We start from the raw sequence: 22,332 nt of genomic DNA, 5'->3' as shown, positions 1-22,332 counted from the left end.
TGTTGACATTTGAATGTGTATCTGGGTTCTAATCTCAAAGAGATTAGTAGAGTGTATCTAGAAATAAATACATATATATTTGATATATATACCTGTGTGGTGTCCTTTTCATTTGGTAATTCAAGAGATTATAAGGTAAAACAAGCTGCTTTACATTCCTCAGAGACCTAGCCTGAAGGCTGCTCTCCACAGCTACCACTAGGATAGCTTTCTTTAAAAGGTTGTCTTAAACCTATCTACCATAAGAGTCGAATTGGACTGGTGCAAGGTGGCCACTATAACTAGTGACTATGCCAGGCCAACTTCTCACACCATCTCACCAGGGATCTCCTGTTCGCCATATTATTATGGCATTTGGACGTGTGCCAGTCGGAAACACCAACCGCCATGGTCCTGACATGCAGTCTTTATCCGACTGCCTGTCAGACCTCCCTGGTTGCCCTTTTGGACCGGCACCTTGTAGGCGGCTGGTCCCGAATACGATATGATGGTGGACGGACTGAAGTCCTTCTGTCATCGTAATGACCCCCTCTGTTACTGAAACACAGTTGGGGGGATTGCTGCATACTAAGAATCAACAAATGATTATTAGCAAGCATGTTTTGGTGTGAATAAGGGCGAGACAGTGATAAAGGGCTAATCAGGATTCAGGTCAATTGGACAAGTTTTGTGCATGTTATTAGCATTGGAATCGTAGTGCCACTGAAGCAATAGCAAGCCTGAGGTACATTGGAGAAGCTGTGTGAATCATCTAATGGTAGACTAGTGTGGTTGTTGCAGATCACGGCAAATGTATGTCACATGGAAACCAAACATTGATTACAACAGAACATGCATTACACAAGCTAATGTTTGATCTCAAACATCCACCCTGGAAGACCCTCTGTGTGCAAGCACTAACTGCAGACATATACATATGCACGAAAATGAACTAAGGGTCCAAGTAATTGATGGACATAGTACTTGATGGGGGTGGGCTTTAAAAAAAAAAAACATAACATATACTGTTGTGTACTTGGCCAGGGTAGGAAGGATGTTGCCACTGGGGAAAAGGGATGTGTACATCTCAATGGATGAAAACTAGCAGATGTAGAGTTAAGTGATAATAGAAGGGTGTACTAACTTTCTCTTGATATTGCTGTATTTAAACTGTGCATGCATCTTGTTGAGTGGTTCATATATCCAGCTAACCATTTTCTTTGAGCTCATTAAGTTCATTCCTTTCATGTGAAAAATGCAAAAAAATAACTAAGTTTTGAAAAATGTAGCTCTTCATCTGATGACCAGTATAACATTTCTTGTACCTTCACACTACATGTCCACCTCTGTCCAACAGAAAACAGCATTTGTCTGGCGGGAGCCTCGAATGTGCCACGGGGGAATGGCCCTACCTGACCCCGGAATGACTATCTGCAAATCTATGGATTTCTGGCTGAAGGTGGGAATCGCTGTGGGCACCTGCACAGCCCTGCTGCTAGTGGTGATGACCTGCTACTTCTGGAAGAAAAACCAAAAGTAGGTCCCACAACTAAGACTTGTGTTAGAAATGGCACACTTTCTATAAAGGAAATGCTATAGAAGATGTGCAGGTCCAGTTTGTTTTTTACTGAAATCAGTCATAGCTTCCGTATAGAGAACACTGAACCCCATAGGACAGACCTAAAAGATGAGGACACTCAACAGCTAGTTGTTCTCTGTCTATGCCTACCACAGTGCTAGCTTCACAGAGCTTTCAACACAGCGTCTTATTCACAAAGGTTCATTTCCATGTGTAGATTTACTATAAATAAGTTTACTCTTACACTCGTAAGTAACTTTACTACTTTTGGCTATTCACCATTTACAAGTGTAAAGTTACCCAAAAATACAAACTTACATGTCCCCACCCCCTGAATTCAGGGAGTGGAGCCTCATTTGTTAGTGTAAAGTTACTAGTTGTAACTTTTCACTCATAGGTAGATGTCCCTGGTATCAGGACGGACTATTGTAAAGTACAGGGGAAAGTTTATTAAACTTTAAAAAATTGTCAAACTATTTTAATCTAAACATTAATGTCAATTATTTTAAAATAATTATTTTAAAGTAAGCATAACATAAAAATGCTACAGCATTATTGACTTAATTCTGAATTAATTAGGTAATTATTTTAAATAAATTAAAGAAATTATTTTTGTTAGGATTTAAATAAAAGCAAATTTCACACCCAAAGTATACTATTTATGTGGATCTATTATGTAGTCAAATTTATCAAAAGTTATGTATAGAATGAATTAATTATTCAAATTATTTTTTTAAATTTATATGCATATATCTAAAAATAAAGTGACATCACTTTTTACATTTTAAAAGTTTATTTACATATTTCATAGTACATTACTAATTGTGTTTTATGTATATATATAGTTGGCGTCTCTATGCAAGGTAACTTGGAGTTTTGTGATGTTTAAAGCGGCGTACCTCATCACAGAGACGCCCCGCCGCGCTGAGAGCGGTACCTTTGGTGTGTGAAGATTGTTTGCACCGTGAGGAGCTGGAAATGCCGGTATTGCCAGGATGGACATTGATAAGCACTGTGGCAGTTTTTCCTCACAGCACCCACTTGGGATTGTATTTTTTCAATGTACATAGCCCTGGTAGCAACCAATTTGGTTCAGATACGGACTACTTACCCCACAATGCCACTGTGCTGAAGGAGGTCCCATTAGGGCGAGGTTAAAGGTATGAGTCCACTCAACTGCTGGGACTTTGCGCATGCAGCCAGTGAACAAGGGCATGGAGCCCGAAACATGTTTGGCGCTTTGCTTGTGGGGTTCAAACGCGCTGTGCTTATTACCTGCAATAAACGATGGCTATATTTCCACCTGAGTTGGCGTCTCTATGCAAGGTAACTTGGAGTTTTGTGATGTTTAAAGCGGCGTGCCGCGCAGAGAGCGGTACCTTCGGTGCGTGAAGATTGTTTGCACCGTGAGGAGCTGGAAATGCTGGTATTGCCAGGATGGACATTGATAAGCACTGTGGCAGTTTTTCCTCACAGCACCAACTTGGGATTGTATTTTTTCAATGTACATAGCCCTGGCAGCAACCAATTTGGTTCAGATACGGACTACTTACCCCAAAATGCCACTGTGCTGAAGGTATATATATCAAATATATATGTATTTATTTCTAGACACACTCTACTAATCTCTTTATCAGATTAGAAGCCAGGAACACATTCAAATATCAACGTTTCACAATAAGTTAAGCACAAATATGGCTGGGGCCCTAAGGGCGTACCAGACCATATACTAAAAAAGAGGTTTAGGAAAGTCGACTTGCCAGGGGACAAGGCCTAGGGCCTGTAGAATCGCTGGAGCTTCACTAATCCACCCAAGGCAGGTAAGTAAAAGACCCACGGGAGACGCGTGCAGTGTGAGAACACAGCCACGGGTTCCCTATTTATTACAATGGAGCAAGTCGCGATTGGATTTTTAAAGTTTTAGGGTACTTCGAGGAAGTCTACAAGCAACCCACTTACAAGGTAAGTAATTCGAGGGCCAACACACACTAAGGCACCGTAGTGCACGAGTTACCTCACCCAGGGAAGCCGGGTGAATAGGTGTCTTTTGGTGTCGGGTCGCGTTGCTTTTTTCTATGGAAGCCAAAGAAGATTTGGTGCTTGCGAAGACTGAAGAAGTGTCCGGTGGAATCCAAGGCTGGATTTAAGATGAAGATGACCTGAAAGCAGAAGGGACAGTGTTCACAGTCACTTGCCAGTGACCCGGGGCCAGGAAGATGGATGCCCACAGATGTCGGGTGATTTCAGGTGCTTGAGGGTGTTTTGACTCTTTGCCCACGAGGTCCAGGAGGGATCGACGATGACCAGCAGCTGGATTCGGAGTGTCCCATAACGTCTGCAGCTGACTGAGGTGTCAGCAACCGGATTGAAGCCAACCAGCCTTGGCAACGGCAAGTCTTGTGAAAAGTGAATAAAGTCAATGGTGCAGGCCAGCAAGGTCTGAGGGACTCACCCAGCGAGGGTGAGTGAGGGCAGGCCTGGATCAACCAGGGGAGCCCTTTGGTTTGATAAAGTCTTCAGGGGACCCACAAGCTAATGGGCAAGGGATCGCAAAGATGCCTCGTGAGGAAATGCTTTACAGGAGCCCACGGTCACTCGGGACGGGGTAGGCCTCTGATTTTCGGTGCACAACCTGCTAGAGGCTTGGGCCACAAATGGTCCAAAGCACAAGTTCGTAGAACATCGTGAAGGGGTTGCACTTGACAATAGTGCATGGTACCCAGGTATTGCGGTTCCTCATCACTCTTGGGGTCCACTCACTTCAGCTCTGCTGGGGACTCACAATGGCCATCACAATGGCCAACGAGAAGTCAGGAAATCCACTTCCGGGGCTGCAGGGATTTCGGACTCTGGCGGGAGCGGGAAAGTTTGCGACCGTTGATTCAAAGTTTTGGTGCCTGCCAAGCAGGGGAGTCACTCCTTGACTCCATGGGAGATTCTTCCGTCTTCCAAAGGTAGTGGAACATCGAAGGGCCAGGATTCTTCTTGTAAAGCGTTGTCCAGGGTTATCTAACTTGCAATGGCAAGGTGTTCCTATCTTATAGTAAAAGAAAGGGAGGGACTAGCTCTATGACCACTCCTCTTGGAGGGTCAGGGGAGTGGGTGGTTACACCCACTTCCCTTTGTCCAGTTTCGTGCCAGAGCAGGGGCTGATAGCCCCTGAACCGGTATGAGCTGGCATATGCACAGAGGAGCCTACTGCTCCCCAGTGCAGGACTTCAAAGCACTCTAAGAGTGCACCCACCCAGCTTCAATACACTAAATCCTGTCTGGAAGATGGTGACACCTCCCTGTGACAGGATGCCTATTGTTGGGCCTCCTCCACTGCGAGTTTCAGTCAGCAGCAGGAGGGCAGCCCAGTGTCTGTGCTGGTGGCATCCATTTTGTGATGCCAGGGCTCTTTTAGATTTCTACCGTGTTTCCACAGTGGGTACATGTCGTCCCCTCTAGAAGGGTGGGATCATACTCCCACACCAGTTACTGGTGTGGGGGTATGATTCCAAGTTGACACAAACATGATATGTTTTGATGCAGTCATTCCAAAGTTAGCATTTACCGGGAGGTTATAATGCACTTAAGAGCATATGGTTTAACCGCATCCACAAACAGCCACAGGGAATAGACCCTGCCAGCTGCAGAGGGGCCCTGCTCTGGCAGAGGAACCCCCTCACATTGTAAACCAAGCACCCTGCCCTCAGGATTGATAGGGCCTGCCTTAGGGGTGACTGATAGGTTTATATGTATGTGTGTAGGGTGAGATATAGGAACCTATACCTCAGTGAGGAGTGCTAACACTACCTCACCCAGGCTGCAGTAGCAGGCCTGAGGTGTCAGATTTAGTCTGCTTCCCAGGGGTGGCATAATACATGCTTCAGCCCCTGGTAGGCCTGTAAAGTACCTATACCCTTGGTACCTAAGATACCATATACTAGGGGCTCATAAGGCACCACAGTAACCAATCACTAGTACATCTAATATGCACTCCAAGTCGTTTAGAGAGAACAGAGAGTCTGGGGCCCTGATTAGCAGGGACCCAGCCAGACTATAGCCAGAAACCAGTGTTAACATCAGAAAAAAAGTGGGGGCAACATAAGTGCAGATCCTACTCTCTTACACTATGGGTGTGTTTATTTAGATCACTGCGGTCCTTTCTCCTCTGATACTGCGTATAAGTACATCTTAGTTGTAGTGGATTCATGCACACGTTTTCTTTGGGTCTGGCCACAACGGAGTGCTGATGTTCGAACTGTCATCAGGGATTTGCGTGTCTTTGTGGGAATTTTTGCATGTGGTACCCTTCATTCTGACCAAGGTCCAGCGTTCGCCTAGCCAGTAACCAGTGTTAACATCAGAAAAAAAGTGGGGGCAACATAAGTGCAGATCCTACTCTCCTACAATAAGTTAATTTAATTTTTTAACATTAGTTTCTGTTGTGTGTAACTTCAAGTATTTCCTTCATTATTTTCTCATTAGTGTCTGAGGAGTTTTATTTTAAGTCCCTGCCTTCATTATTTTGTATGGGAGAATGCTGCAGCATCAGTGGTTAACCATGTGCAGTGCTGGATTTACTGACTTACTTTGTGTCATCAGGTGCCCATATTTCACTTTGATTTAACCTTAAGGCTATTGAAATCTAGGTCTATGTAGGTAAAAGACAAATCCCTTCAATGCATATGATGTAGGGGAAGGAGATGCTACCTTGCTTTAGCTCTATCAAGGAAAGAATGAGGCAAATCCTATAAGTGGCACGATACCTACTCACTTGAATTAATTGACATTAGATTATCTTTTTACCTCCTCCTTATCTGACACTTTATTGGAGAGGTTTGGTTGATATGTAGTCAGATGCATGACCTGTCAATACCTTTTGGTGTATTTTTTCAGAATATAGAATTGTTATTTTTTTCTCCTACCAAATGTTCAAATCCACAATATTGAATAGCACAATATTATTGTGAAGGTAAGTATGTACTCTTATAATAAATCTAATCTTACCTATACATACTTACATTCACAATATTGTGGTAGTCGATATTTTGGTTCTGATATTTTAGCAGGATGATGTGTTTCTACTTTTCTGACAAACTTTGTTTTTTTTGCATCCTTAATTAAAAAGCCATCACATTCTATTAGACTGTAATAATTCTGTGTTATAGTTATAGTCAGACTTCTTATGATACATCACCCATTTTTTGTGATCTCCTTTATAGGCTTGAGTACAAATACTCCAAACTGATGATGAATGCCACCAACAATGATGGTGACCTGCCGGCAGCTGACAGCTGTGCCATTATGGAGGGCGAAGATGCGGAGGATGACTTGATCTTCAGCAGCCGCAAATCTATCTTTGGGAAGATAAAATCCTTCAAGGCAAAGGTAGTTTTAATGTGGACTGTTGAAGTGTATTTGAAATGACTTGTTCAAAATGTATCTTGGGGATGGGGGTGGGAGGGTGTAGTCTTTTAGTGGGCATCATGCCAGATAAAAATGAACGGAGATCCGTTGCATTCAAAACATTTCCTATAGTGCTACGGTGAGGCCGTTCAAGGGAAGTAAGAATGAGTTGTGAGGGGGTAACATGTATTACTGCAAATAACACTTACACATCCCAACTACTCTTTAGCAAATCGGCCCAGCTCTGATCCCAAGAATCCTTATTGACCCAAGGTTTGTTCTCTTCTTGCTGTCAACATATAAGTTGACCTCAGGTTTTTCTCAATCGTAAAGCAAAACTTTCACTTTGTCCCTCATGCCTGTACTTTGTCAAAATTCCTTCTAGAGTACAAAGCGTTCTTTCTCATTTGTTTTAATTCAATGAAGCATGCACTGGCTGTGCTAACCTCACAGCAGCTTAAACTTCCTTCATTAATTGAACACTGCACTTAACTCAACACAGTTATAATTTCTGCTCTTTGATGACTAGTCATGTCCCACGTCCATCACTCCTCTCCACTAGACAGACCATGACACTTAAATTCAGGTCAGTGATTTAAGTGCTGGCTTCTGGTGTTGAAGCAGCTCAAGCAGCCTTCCGTTCCTCCTCACGTTACCTGTGCAATCATCTCATTGTGCCTGTCACCCTCTAACCCATTACTGCAGGTCTATAACTTTTAGAGTCACTGCTAAAATAAGCAGATTTGAGATAAATGGCTTTACATAAATTCAACCATGGCGATTTAAAATAAATGGCCCCTTTCAGAGCAAACAAGGCTTCAATATTCAGTGGGAAAAAAAGACTGTTCGAGAAACCTATATTAAAATAGAGGGTTCCCAACATTTTCTGAATTATGATATTGCACTGGTTGTAAGTTTGTATAGAGATCAAACAGCAATTGCCAGCATAGCTTAGCAGCCAGGCTCCTACTTTTATACAGTGATTCTTTTGTTCTTTAGCGCCAGGGGGCCAGGGCCTGGCTCAGTCCAGTTCTGGAGTACTTTGTTTTGGTGACTCTGCTCTTTCCTTTCAGCAGCAGGGCAGAGACATCAGCCGCTCCACAGGGGGCGGAGCCGGCTTTGTGGTGGCAGAGCACAGGTCTATTCAAGAGTCAGGGTGTACTCCTCCCACCCATCCTGGGGCAGTCTCTCTACCCACCACCTGGCAGCCAACCTGTCTCCTGGAATCCCCCAGCCCTGCTCCTGTACCGTTGCTAGGCAGAACACACACCCACAGCAGAGGCGGACTGAGATGGTCAGGCACGCAAAGGCTAACTTTCTAAAAGTAGCATTTGCAAACCCAGGATATTAAAATAACCTTTACTAAAAGATGTATTTTATTATCCCAAGTTCAGGCATACTAAACATGACTTCCTACCATGCTCTCTGAGTCCACTGAGGTCACAGCGTGTAGCGATCCCAGCAGCCCATTCTGGCCTATGGAGAGCAGGTAGCCTTCAATAGTGAAAGACGAAAATGGCTGTAATTCACTATTAAGACATGCCACACACATCAGGGCATGTCCTACCTTATGCCTACAATGCACCCTGCGCTTGGGCCTACCAGAGGGGTGACTAACATGTAGTTAAGGGAAGGTTTAGGGACTGGCAAGTGGGGACACTTGCTCAGTCAGCGCGACGGTACCGGACCGCGCGCAGGTTCTGCAGTGGCAGATCCTAGACACATTTTACCCCGCTGCTTCGGTGGGTGGCACAATCAGTGCTGCAAGCCCACTAGCAGCATTTGGATATACAAGCCCTGGGCACCCCTGGTGCACTCTACTAGGGACTGATAGTAAACCAAATATGCCAAACGTGAAAGTCAATTCACATGATATATTTTACCATAGGGAGCACTTGCACTGTGGCACTGGATGGCAGTGGCACAGTGCCCTGAGCAGCTAACACCAACACAAAAACACATTGAGGCACAGACAAAAATGGAAGGGTGACCCACGCCAATGGTGCCAGGTCTAACATGGAGGATACATGGGTCGCCAATTGATACTAGTCCCTGCTCAATTGAATTTAGCCATGAGGAGCGATTCCCCTTCTTTTTTGAAAAATGCAATAGATGGATTAAGTCTGGTTTCTGGGGGTAGAGCATTCCAAATTCTGGGCGCCATCCCTGAAAATGTTCGGTTATAAGTTTTTTTCTTGTTGAATCTTTGTGGTTTCAGTAGAAGGTTGTTAGCACTTCTTAAAGATCTAACACCACACGAGGGCACCAGTTTCTGTGCCAGATAGCTGGGTGTATTGTGATGAATGGCTTTATGAGTCATACATGCTATTTTCAAATGAATTCTGGCTTCAAAAGGTAGCCAATTAAGGGATTTTAGGTCAGGTGATATGTGGGAACTTCTTTTGGAGCCAGTGATAAGCCTCGCTGCAGCGTTGATTGAAGCTCTTAGAGGGGCCGTTGCCGCTCTGGGCAGGCCGCAGAGAGAGACACTACCGTAATCCACTCTTGGGATGACTAGAGCGTGTACTGCCAGTTTGAAGTCCTTATCTGGCAGGAAAGGTTTCAGTTTTCTCAAAGTGTTTATCTGAAAGTTTGCTCCTTTTGTTGCGTTGCTGATGTGTTTATGCATATTGAGGTTTCTGTCCAGAGATATTCCCAGCGATTTTGCTGCATCAACGATGAGGGGTTGGCAATTGAATGCAGTAAGGTGTTTGATCCAATCTTGCATTATGGGTACTTGGGCAGGGGGAGCGATGAGGAGGAATTCGGTTTTGAGGGCATTCAGTTTTAGATGATTTTCTGCCAGCCATGTCTGAGTTTTTCCGAGAATAGAGTTGAGCGATTTGATATCTTCTAGGGTGTGGAACTTCAGGTATAGTTGTGTGTCGTCAGCGTACATGTGGTATTGCACGTTCGACGAGTAGAGAATTTCAGTGAAGGGTTCCATGAATAGATTGAACAATGTCGGAGATTATGCAGATCCTTGTGGGACTCCTAAAGTGACCGGAACAGGTTTGGACAGGGAGTGATTGACCTTGAATCGTTGTGATCTGTTTTGGAGGAACGAGGAAAACCACCTTAGAACTGATCCACCTAAACCCATTCTGTGTTTCAGAAGTTCTATCAGATTATCATGTTTGACAGTGTCAAAGGCCGAGGAAAGATCTAGTAAGATGAGTAGGCAGGCCCCGTTCTGATCTAGGATTTGTAGGGCATCGTCGATTATATGGGTCATGGCCGTTTCAGTGCTGTGACCTGTGCAGAAACCTGATTGGTATTTGTTGAGTAGGTTAAACTGTTCAATATGTCTTAGCAGCTGGAGGTGTACACATTTTTCTAAGAGTTTGGCCAGGGTAGGCATGTTGGATATAGGACGGTAATTGTTTAAGTCTGCAGCGTCTGCCGTAGGTTTCTTTAGAATGGGGGATACCTGCCCGGCCTTGAGGGTGTCAGGGATACAACCTTGGCGTTAGGAATTATTTATGATCTTGGTCCAGAGAGGTAGAAGCAGCGGGGTGAAAGCTTTTACAAGGTTTGCTGGGAGAGGCTCAACGAAGTGATTAGCAGGATTTAAGGCAGTAAGTATTTTGAGAATAGATTCTTCATTATAGGGGTTGAAGGATGACCAAGATGCATTGTTTTTTAGATCGAACTTTGATGAGCTTCGGTGTGGGGAAGTTAGAAGGGATGGTGAGGGGTTCATGTGTGCAGCGGAGTGTGTGATTAGATTGTTGAGAAGGTCCTTCTTTATGTTATCGGTCTTCTGAGAGAAGAAGGAAGCAAATTCTTCACCGGTGGGTCGTGGGCCTAATTTATCCTGGGGTCGGTGAGGTGCATCCTTAGATTGAGTTTTGATTAACTCAGAGTTTTTTGGGACGGTTTTTTGCCTGGTCTAATTGGTGGCTAAACAAGTCTGCTTTAGTGCGCTTGATTTTTCTGTAATATGCCTTCCTTTTCTTTCTTAGTGTCTTGAGGTGATTGGCGGATGGAGCTGCTCTCCATCTGCGTTCAAATATTCTTAGGGATCGTCTATCCTTGTTGAGTCTTCCATCGTACCATGGTTTAGAGTCTTTTTTGGAGACTCTCTTTAATTGAAGGGGGGCTGCCTCGTTTAGTATCATTTTTATGGAGTTGAAGTAGTGGTTGGTGAGATCATGAACGTCGGCTATCCCTACGGGGGGAAGAAGAAAGTTGTAGCTGGAAGTTGTGAGTGTGTTGGGGTCAATGTTTTTCAGGTTCCTCTTCCATACTTTAGGCCTTGTGGGCTGACCCAAGTTAAGTTTCACTGTTTCGTTGATGAAGAAGGTGATAGTATGATGATCCGACCAATCACATGGGAGGATCGTGTCTAACTGGATGGAATCAACTTTAGCGATTACTAAATCAAGGATGAATCCTTTATCGTGTGTCGAGCTGTTCACAATTTGGGTGTGGTCGAGATCCGCGAGGAAGTTTTTGAGACTATTGACAATTGCATCATTGGGATCATTCCAGTGGAAGTTGAAGTCTCCGAGAAATATTTGGGTGTTTTGATGTCCGGCATTAGTAGAGGCTATGTCCATAAATTGTTCGGTAAAGGTGAGGAGGTGAGGTTGTCACCTGGGGGATGATAGAAGGTGTGTAAAGAGCATATTGGTTTGCCATTGCTAGTGATGTCGAGGCAAAAGTATTCACAAGACGGGAATACGGGGGATGTGGATCTGTTTACTGAGATAGTGTTTCGATGTATGCAGGCTATACCCCCACCTGTCTTGTCTGTTCTATGCAGCCTGATGATATCATTTTTTGGGGGTACTAGTATATCAATGATAGGTGTCGATGATTCCTTTAACCAGGTTTCAGTTAAAATTAGTAACTCCGGTTCTTGTGTGAGAATGAGGTCAGCTATGTCAGCTGCCTGTCTTGAGGCCGATCTACAATTTAGTAGTATACATTTAAGACGGGGCGTGAGATGGGATGTGCTGGGTTCCTGAATGAGGGTAACTCGTCTAAGGTTGTTTTCGATGATGCCTCTGGGGTTGTGTTTAGTGGGCCTGTGAGCGTTGGTTGGAATGGTTGGGATTAGAGCCATTTTGGGTGTGTAATCTGTAGTCATGGTGTTGTAATTTCGGTGTGAGGGTTCGTAGGACTGTACAGGGAGTAGGTCTTTCTATGATAGCGGATTAGTATTGCGTATTGGACGGGTTGAGTTACTGTGAAGGGGAACTGATTTCCATCTTGAGGTCGGCAATTTTGATGTAACAACTGCGTGGGGCAGGTGAGAATTTGACTTAGTCTGTCGTGGAAATCTGTTGTTCAAGGGTTGACTCAGAAGAACGTCAGATAAACGTTGTATTTCTGCTTTGATTTGAATGAGAGTATGATCTCTTCGTCTAGGGTCTGGTGAGGGAGGGAGCCAGATCGGTGAATGTATTATGGGTGTGGGTGGTGTGTTTGCATCCTGAGGTTGGTTAGTGGGCGGCCCTCCTTCAAGGTCATGATGAGGCGTCCTATCTAGCTCCCTCTCCATATCCGGGAGTGTTGGTCTGGAATGATGAGTGGCTGCAGGGGGCGTAGAGGTGGTAGCGATGTGGTCATGGGATTGATGGGTTCGCACGGGGTAGGGTTGACCATGGGTGGGGAAATATTCGTTCCAGGGGAGGATGCTGGGTCTGATAAGGGTGTAAATGCAGGTGCCATAGTAAGGGGGGAGTGTCTTAAGGTAGAGTCTCATGGGGAGGGGCGCTTAATTGTAGCTAATGGTCGTGATATCAGAGTGGTGGTGTGTGAGTTCATGATGGGTGTCATTGCCGGTGCGGTAGGAAGGGGGAGCGTCTTATGTATGCGTCAGGTGTGGAGGGTGGGGTAGTTTGGAGCTCGGTGTAAATATCGGTTGGGGTAATAAGGGAGTGTGGCAAGCGGCAGAGTTTGGCGGTGTGATAAGGTGAGTGCTGGTGTTGGGAGTAGCCTGGGGCGGGGCTTGGGATTTTCTCACTTGTTCCTTGATAATGGGGAAGATGTTATCCAACAGGTTTAGGCTGCGGTATGTTGACTGCATGAGAATAGTTCCGTTATTATATATTGTGATGGTTGCTGCCGAATGAAGTTTTGGGAGGGGAAGATATAGATAATGCTTTTCTGGTGGTGGAGATCGCAAATATTTCTAGGAATGCTTTCCTCCATTGCGCTCTTCGTTTAGTGTAAAAGATGATATCCGTGGTTATATGTCCTTTGTTTGTGGAGAAGTAGGGATCAGAGATGGGTGTCTCCGGGTTTAGATTTATCATGTTGTGTTTGAAGCGTTTGGACGCTTTTTTTGAGAGATTGGGGGGGTAGTTAATGGTGTAGGTATGTGCGCCTGTGAGCTCCATAGTGGGGCAGGCACTGTTAAAATAGGTTAGGGCGTTATGGTGCGATGTGTGTATGGTCTCGTACAGGGGGTTGGTACTGTGAGGGGGTGATGGGCTTGGGAAGGGTCGGGACACTAAGGCGGGTGATTGAGCAGAGATGTTGGTGGCTTAGGTTTGTGCAGAGGGAGTAGTAGGAGATGTATCAAGTAGCGTAATAGCGCCTAGTCAGGCAAATGGAGGGTTGGGGGAGGCCCTGGGGCCATAAAGATTGAGAGATAGATAAAGATGATTTAATTACATTTTAGATTGAGGTTCTGACCTGTATGGGTAAAGAGGGAGACAGTCCAAGATGTCTGCCTCATTGGAGTGGGCATCATAGCCATTCGGATAGTCCTGTATCTCTTTCCATTTAATGAGCTGGTCAGGAGTAGTCCTGTTTCGGTTTCTGTATATCAGTTGTTGTTTTTGGTCCTTTTTCAATGTTTATGTTTTGCTTCCTTCAAGGATCAGAGTCTTACTTTACCTAGTGCAACAGTAAGCCGGAGGCGGACCCCAAAGTGATGGTATTTATGAGGTCCGCCATTTTGTTGTTATGGATCTAAAAGCAGATGCTGCCCCTAGATAGAAAAATAGTGCCAGATGGAACGCACTTCGTTCCCATGTGTAGGCAGATGACTCCAATGTTTCACAGAGTAGAGATGCGCCTGGAGAAATTATGTGCGGTTTCTCGCTGTTGTCCGCTGTGCTGTCAATGCGGAAATATACAAATAACATGCTATCTGCCCATGGTTGTCAAGGTTGCATCGGCGCTGACATCAGGCATGAGAGGGAGGCGCTATGCTGATGACCTTATTCTAAGCACGCTTGCATGTGTGGCCTCATCTCGCCATGGATACAGTGAATAATGTACAAAGTAAAAGCAAAAGTCACACCTTCAATGAAAAGTATTTTCACATTGCCATCCACGTTGTTATGAACTGCGCCTGAGGGGGCGGAGTTAGGCTGCGTCTTCGTCCGTGGCTGCTTGCTCCGTGATGGTCCGTGTGCTGGGTCTAGGCAGATCCGCCGCAGGGCGCGAGCCTTTCAGGCTCCCTCGAGCCCTTTGTAAATCCGTGTCTTGCCCCGCTTAGACGTCCATGCCCGCTGCGCTATTCCTCTGGTGTCGCTGAGGGCATCGGTGATCAGTCGGTGTTCCTGTCCGATCTGGCCGTGCTTGATCTGCTCCGCTTCGTAGATGTTGACTATGTTGATCCGCAGTTGGCGCTCAGCGAGCAAAGCTGGTTCTGCACCGCCTAAGTCAGAGCAGCCACAAGTGGGAGTCTATGTGCTCTGGTTGATCTGGTCGGCACTTCACATCGTGGATAGGGATCCGAAACCCGTCAGCCCTACCGAAGTCAGAAGGGACAGAGGTGAGTGTCAGGGTTGGCCTCGCTCCCGATAAGTATCATCGATGTGTCGTCTATTTCGTGTTCTGTTCCCGTTCCTATGTTCCGTAGTTCAGTTCCCCTACTCCATTCCACTGTCCGGCTGCAGCTAACAGGGATATTGAGTACAAAGCAAATCCCAAGCGCTCGGAACTCCTTGGTGAGCTCCTACCAGTCGGCCATTTTATCTCTGCTCATGAACTTGGAATTGCAGGTGATCCAGCGGTAATTTCATGGCAATTTCTCAATGCAAAACCTCATTTTCCTCTAATTTACCGCTGTAAAGGTACTGGACCCTTGCCAAGGTATAATACCTTCAGGAGACTTTACATAAACATGAAAAATCAAAAATGCAATTAATATTTAAGCCAATAAAAAGAGCTGTGAGTATTCTTAAAGGGTTTTATTTTCTAGTTAAAAGTCAAAGTTCTCTGACCCTTTATTCATTAGTCAAATATCAATCAGATTACAGAATTGAAAATAGGAAAAATACAATTAATACAAACATATTATAGGTTGCATACAGGAGGGAAAACCCCTAGTTCTATGTCAGTCAGAACTCTTTAAAGAGTTTCAGGAAAAATATAATTCAAGAGTGAGTTTGCAAGGCTAATCAATATTTAATGATTGGCATAAATCTCCCATAAAGAGAAATAAATGCATAAGACAAATCTTTTCAAAACTAGTTAATTAGTCAAAGCATAAACTTAGAGTTTTAGCATTTAAATCTAAACCTTTTCTATCAGCTGCACTCTCTGCCCTGGTCTGTTCATCTGCGTCTCTGTGCTTCACAGCGATAGACTGCCCGCCCTTCACAAGATCACAGAGTAATGTGATCTGCCTTGCCAAAAATATGACGTGCAAGGACTCTCTGAAAAAATATGAGCAAAGGCCCCCACCTCCCTCTGTCTCTCCTCAGACGCAATCTCCTCCCAGGCTGCACCCGCGACGTTCATGTGCCTAACCCATATGATGTCTGGCCTCATCTGCTCCCTCTCCTCTCTCCTCCTATCTCTTCTAGTCCCAAAAAGCTCACACGCCCCCTAAAGCTTCTAAAGCGTCTAAAAGCCAACACGCCCCCTAAAGAGGTCATTATTTATACTCTAATTCTTGGCTGACTACACTAATAATGTTGCAGTTTCAGTAGAAACTCGCACTGTGATTGGTTAGCATAGATGACATGAGGGTCTCACCATCCTGTTCTCATTGCAAATCCAACCCATACCAGTTTTAACAAAGGAAGCATTAATTCTTAAATAAGTCTTATTGTTTCACCATCAATTATAAAAATATGCAACATTAAGGCAGAAAAATGTATCAGTCCATTTCTTCCTTCCTTTCACATCGCACGCAGGAAGGATACTTTCCACAAACACTGATACATTGGCACGATAACAAGAATTTACAGTTCACTGTGGCCTTGACCCAGGTCTCTTCACTTGAGGCACTTGGCAGTATGTAGCTGGTTCTGCGCATGCGTTTCTCATTCAGCACAATTCTCAGCCATGCTGGATTCCCAGGCAGCCATTTTATGGTAGGCCAAAACCAAAACAAACACAAAAAAGTATTTATTTATGAAATAAAATCCATTATATTTACCTTCCCCCATACCAGTACCCTGTATTAGTTATTACCTAGCAAAAGCTATTAATTTAAAGCAGCTTTTCTATTATTTGTACACAACATGCAAAAGTGTGCAATGTACAACATAGCATAAACATGCGCCAGTGCAAATTTTGAAAGCACAAACAGTTAATACATCAACATGCTCTAATGTTTTAGATAGCTTTTCATGCAAAATGCTTTTGCCCCACGTGTAGTGTCGGTTGATTAATTAATACACATTATAAAAAGATGTGTTATGAACTGAATATGCATTGTCTAAATATGCGACAAAGCCAGAGTCTCTTGAGACAGGAACAGGGAGTGTAGATTATAGAGAACACATTCCATTTTATCTTCAAAGCTAAAAAGGAAACTGCAATCACGAGTTTCTCTACACTGCAAAAACACGTGTTAATTCAGCACAAGCATTTCAGACTGAAAGCATTTTGACCAGGCCTCAATTGATGTCGTTCACTTTGCAAGCAAAAGACACACAATTGATGGACGGAATGCAGAACAAATCAAAACATTCACCCCCCTGTCAAGAGATCTGGGTTAAATCCATCATTCTTTTGCTCACCATGCCACCCCAGTTTAGACCTGGCTATATGCAAATCAGTCTTGACCCTGTGCCTCATGGGAACAGACCAGCCCGAACTGCCAAGCTGGCTATATGCAAATCAGTCTTGACCCTGTGCCTCATGGGAACAGTCCAGCCCGAACTGCCAAGTTTTACAAGCACCAAAAGTGCCCCTTTCAAAAAGCCTTTGACTAGGCCTCATTTCATATTTCATGTGCCATGTGTTTTACTTGCATCAAAATATGCGTGCCGTTTTTAAATGCAGTCTGTCTGAAACACAAAACAGAGCAATGCTTAATCTTGAGAAATCTAGCTCTATCAACTCACCCTTTGATGATAACAAATCATGATACCTCAAATGATTTGTAAATCATCACACTTATTTATTTTCACAAGTGACATTTTTATTGAAAAAGCTGAGCATATAACAATTTTACCTCTATTTTCTAAGGCAACACACATTTTTGTCTGTAATCAGATCATATATAGATAAGCTCAAAGTTTAGTGCAGAGTTCTGTAAGTAGCTTCTTAGAACTGTTAGTCTTCTATAAAATAAGTAACTAAAATAATAAAAGGAAAATTCAACAGGACAGTTCTCTTTTCTATTTGTTTTCTTCTTTTCTTTTTCTTTCATCATTCAAAGATTCTTTTCTCTTCAGCTCTTGACAATTCTCAGTTATTGTTTCAGCCTTTCTTTCTCTCTTTGTCACCAGCTTGCCATCAGGGTGGCTCATACAGTTCATTCAAAGTGGCATTCTGTACTTTTTCCATGCATTTTGACCACTCAGATGCTGAGAAACTCTGATAGCGCACCATGCATTCTCTGCACTTTTCCAATCCAAGCCTTTCACTTTTATTCTCACTTTGATCAGATTCAGATGTTTCAAGAGGCCACTGCAAACGTTTTAGATACCCTTTCAGCCAGCTTTTCCCTACCTCCACTCGTAGGCCCACAGCACTAATTTCTTCTTCAGAGGCTGCATCTGACTCTTTCATCCTTTGGATACTGCTTTCATCTGAGTCTATTTCCACTTATTACTTTTCCAGTGTGTAAGACCTGGGGTCTCCAGGCCCTAAGGGGGTAACGTGACACGAGCGGCTGGGCACCCAAAGGCTTGTGTGTAAAGCGACCATACAACACACACATCCACTGAAGCCAGGAACGCACACAATAAGGGACGCCACACTGTAGAGATTTATGCAAATAACTCAAGTTTATCCAAGCAGTTCGAGATAAATGCAGTTCATGGGATAACAAGGCAATTCATAAGATATATATGCACTTCAGGAGATATAAATTCAGTTAAGGAGATGACCATGGCAATTCACTTATGTCAGCGTTTGATCCGCCAGCACCATATTCACCAGTATGATTTTCACCAGTACCTTGTATATTTTACTCCCCGTGGTAGGGTTTAGGGATTGTAGTGCCACTCCTAGGGGCGTGCAGGGACCCAGGGCAGACCTCGCGGGCCTACCGCTACCTTGGGACAAATCTGACGAACACCTTCAGAGCAGAGCATTAGAACATAGCGCCACTCGTAACCAGCATGCAGTGCATACTTCAGAGCAGAGCATTAGAACATAGCGCCACTCGTAACCAGTAAGCGGCAAATACTTCTGCACTGAGCATTAGAACATAACGCTACTCGTAAGCAGTGAATACGTCAGCACTGAGCATTAGAACATAACGCTACTCGTAATCAGTAACAATGAATACTTCAGAACGGAGCATTTCGAACATAGCGCTTCTCGTAATCAATAGCAAGGAATACTTCAGAACGGAGCATTTAGAACAGAGCGCTACTCGTAATCAATAGCAAGGAATACTTCAGAACGGAGCCTTTAGAACATAGCCCTTCTCGTAATCAATAGCCATGAATACTTCAGAGCGGAGCATTTAGAGCATAGCGCTACTCGTAATCAATAGCAAGGAATACTTCAGAACGGAGCATTTAGAACAGAGCGCTACTCGTAATCAATAGCCATGAATACTTCAGAGCGGAGCATTTAGAGCATAGCGCTACTCGTAATCAATAGCAAGGAATACTTCAGAATGGAGCATTTACAACAGAGCGCTACTCGTAATCAATAGCAATGAGTACTTCAGAACGGAGCAGTTCACGGAGCACCACGAGTCGCACGGAGCAAGCCTCTCGTACTCCGGTGCAGTTCGGGAGACACAAAGTTCCTGAATCGTCAGTGGGGAACAAGGGGCGAATCCCTCGGAGGGGTCTCTCTGTCGTGGTGACCAGGGTACTCCCACGGAGAGGGAACCCGGGCTCAGGGTGCGGTGTGGCTCCCAGCCTGTAGGGGGCGCACCGGGGTCAGTCCCAAGCCTCCGGGGCTTACCTTGCTCGACGTCGGGGGGCGTCCACACCGGCTCCGCAGTCCGCAGGCGATCCTGTTGCGACGGGGGCCGGCCACGGCCTCACGCACCTTCACCACAGCTGTGACGGCAGCGGGCTTCTCCTCGGGCCTCGCGACGATGAGGGGCACTCTTCCGGCCTTCGGGCCGCAGCGGTGAGCGCGCTTCAGCCTCCGCGCCACGGAGGGGGTGCTCAAATTAAGCTGGGGGGCTCCGCGCTCAACGGAGCACGCTGCCGGGGATCCCAGGCCTGGTCAGGGAGCGCAGGGGTCACAGAGCTAAGACCTGGTTGATCCTCAGCGATACCACAATTGGTTAGGTAGGTAGTTTCAAGGTTCAGTCTGGACACGCAGTCTCAGCATTCAGTTCCGGCAATCAGTTGCTCTTGAAAGTCTTGATGGCGCAGATGTATCTGGCGCCCTTAAGGGGTTCTGTTACAGGGGGGTAGGGGGTGAGTTGGCAACTAGGTCCTTCCTAGTCAGGCTGGACAGAGGTTCCCTGGGTCCTCCTGCTGCTGGGCAAGATCAGTGGGTTTCACAGGATCCCTCACTCACTTAAGAGGCAGCACCTAAATCCTGTCACTCTCGGAGGCATAAGTCCCTGGCTAGGCCCTACCGCCTACACTCCTGCGTGGATTCTCCAGCTCTGCTTTACCCCACTGGCCAACTGACTAGAAAAAGTTCCCCCTCTCACTTATGTATCCCTAGGTCAGGTGACCTCTAGCCAAGGCGGCAAAAGTAAAACCACACCTCCCTTCTAGAAGGTTCCAGCACATTCCAGGAGCTTCCCCATTCTACCTATCGGACAAAAAAGGCGGGCTGGTGTCGCAACATTGTTGTGGGGTTCCAGCTAGCTCCTGGCAGCTAGGGTGCTACTAATAAAGACCACTCTGCAGTAGCAGGGGCCTGTGGCAGCCATCTTGGGAGAAGGGAGCACCTGCACCTTAACACTGATTGGCAATGAAAAGTCGCCCGGAGACCTAAGTCCAACATCAAAATGAGGGTGGAAAAATGAGGCACGATCAAAAATAAATGGGGAGACCACCCTAGGGCTTACAGGTCCAACACAGTGCCACATCAGTTTTCTCTAGTGCTGCTTTCAGACTCTGTGTGTTCCCTTACAGCTTGACTGACCCTCTTCGGTGGACTTTTGACCACAGCTGGCATATCTTCTTGGAGAGGAGCTGTTTTATCAGGGGGACACAGGACCATACATGTATGAGAGGCATGCACCCAATTTGGAAGGCCACCACATTCCACAACAGTCTTTGCCAGTATCCTTTGGAACAGGCCTTTCCATTTCACAGCATCTCTTAGATCAAAGTTTTGGCACCATTCATTATGTAGATCTTGTGTAGCAGCTGCAATCTGGTGAGAAACTGCACGCTCCACATCAGTCAGACCTTCACAGCAATGGCTAGTCTTTTCATCAGTTGTTTTCACAAGCAAGTGCATTTGCATGTCCATTTTCAAGCCACTTCAGTGATACTGAAACAGTCTTTTGCAAAGTGTAACTCTGTACTGTCTTTGTGTTGCTTTATTATGCTTGAAATATCAGGGAGATAGCTACAATCGAATCTTTGTCCAATCTGGGGTTCTGCACACATCATCTTTGAAACCTCATTATGATCTGATTTCAGAGAAACTGGCAATCTATACCTAGGCATCAGTTTTTGCAATAACACATTTGCTACTATGCAGTTTTCACTTTTCTCAAAAACAGTTCTGATGCAACCCTGTTCTGCTTCTGAAACAATTTCTTGAGCCTCTATTAATTCACCCGTGAAGATTCCATTGAATGTATATGCTAACAGAACACAATTTTGTGCAACTGAATTAGCATTTCTCTCTCCCATGACAACAGTGACTCCATTTGAGCAGCTATACTGCATGTTATGGTAAGGGCAATCAATTTCGAATTTTGGGCTGAGATAACTACTGAAACCCATGAAGCTTTGACAACATAATGTATAAGGAGCACAGCATGTGCTGCTCTTAAGGTGTCATTATTACCTTTCAAACATGGGTCATCTACAAAATGGACATTGTTGGGCTGAATCAGACGTTCATCCTTAAAGTCTGATCTTGGCTTTATGCATATATTCATGACATCTAGACACTCATTCAGTTTAATTGATGTTGGGGTCAAAGGTCTTTGGGAAATAGATCACAGACCCTTGAACACGTTAATGCTTTTGAACAGGCACTGAGAGAGCACAGCCCTCCCTCTCACTGCAAATTGGTGTATTTTCTTTTAAATCAACTTTCATTTCTAGTGTCAGGGCACAACACTTTTTCTCTTTCAACTCTAGGAATGCTCTTGTGCAATTATTGTCCAATGGAAGCGGATCAGACACATCCTTGTGTGTCAGCCTCAGTAAAGGCTTAGCCACTAGGGAAAGGTTTAGTAACCACTCTAGTTAGTCTAGCTAACCATTCCCAAAAACATCTTGACTTCTTTCTGAATTTGAGGTGGATTCATCTGGTGAATTATTTCCACTCTCTCTGGTGACACCTTTCTAACTCCCTTTCCAATTATGTGTCCCAGACATTCATCTTCTTTTTGACAGTACTCCTGACTATTCTCATACAATGGCACTGTGACATGAACATGACAAAAATCAATAACAGTAAGCCATTCTTCAACACATGGAATGTTGAAAAATATGTTGGCTGGATTTGGTACCACAGGACAACGTGGAAAAGTTATGCTATTAATCTCCTGCACTAATCTGTTCTTAACATTTAGTTTCTGTGAACCTTTGATCAGAAAGTTACATAAACCTCCAATCACTTCCATCAAAAATCTTATACTCAGTTTATCTCCAATTATGGGTAAAATGTCTGCAACTGATGGTGTTCTTGAATACATGTCATCTGATTCTAATTTGAATAAGACATGTTCTACACATGTTATTAATCTGACATCTTTCTCTGTGAACTCCCTTAATTCTGTGTTTATTAGTTCTTTCAAATCAGAAGGTAAGTTTTCAACTGTCTTTTCTGAAAACGATGCTACAGCTGTCTCTTGTTGGGCCATTTTAAAATGTACATCTTCATCAGGAATCTGATAA

General features: G+C 44.6%; 1 protein-coding gene across 3 annotated transcripts in view; it reads left to right on the top strand.

Annotated features, from left to right (window-relative positions):
* ELAPOR1 (endosome-lysosome associated apoptosis and autophagy regulator 1) overlaps window positions 1–22,332 on the top strand; it is an 850,357-nt gene that overhangs the window by 656,480 nt on the left and 171,545 nt on the right. For 2 of the 3 annotated variants that reach the window (XM_085643413.1, XM_085643411.1), the window contains 2 exons: window positions 1,337–1,515; window positions 6,769–6,934. In XM_085643413.1, the coding sequence (XP_085499539.1) occupies window positions 1,337–1,515; window positions 6,769–6,934 (345 nt within the window). Of the gene's footprint in view, window positions 1–1,336; window positions 1,516–6,768; window positions 6,935–22,332 lie in introns of those variants that run through there. The other variant, XM_085643414.1, reaches the window with a different exon arrangement.

This window comes from Triturus cristatus, chromosome 1_1 (genome assembly GCF_964204655.1).
Source record: "Triturus cristatus chromosome 1_1, aTriCri1.1, whole genome shotgun sequence".
Classification (NCBI taxonomy): Eukaryota; Metazoa; Chordata; class Amphibia; order Caudata; family Salamandridae; genus Triturus; species Triturus cristatus.
The sequence above is the reverse complement of the archived record's forward strand: the minus strand, read 5'-3'. Positions and strand labels throughout refer to the sequence as shown.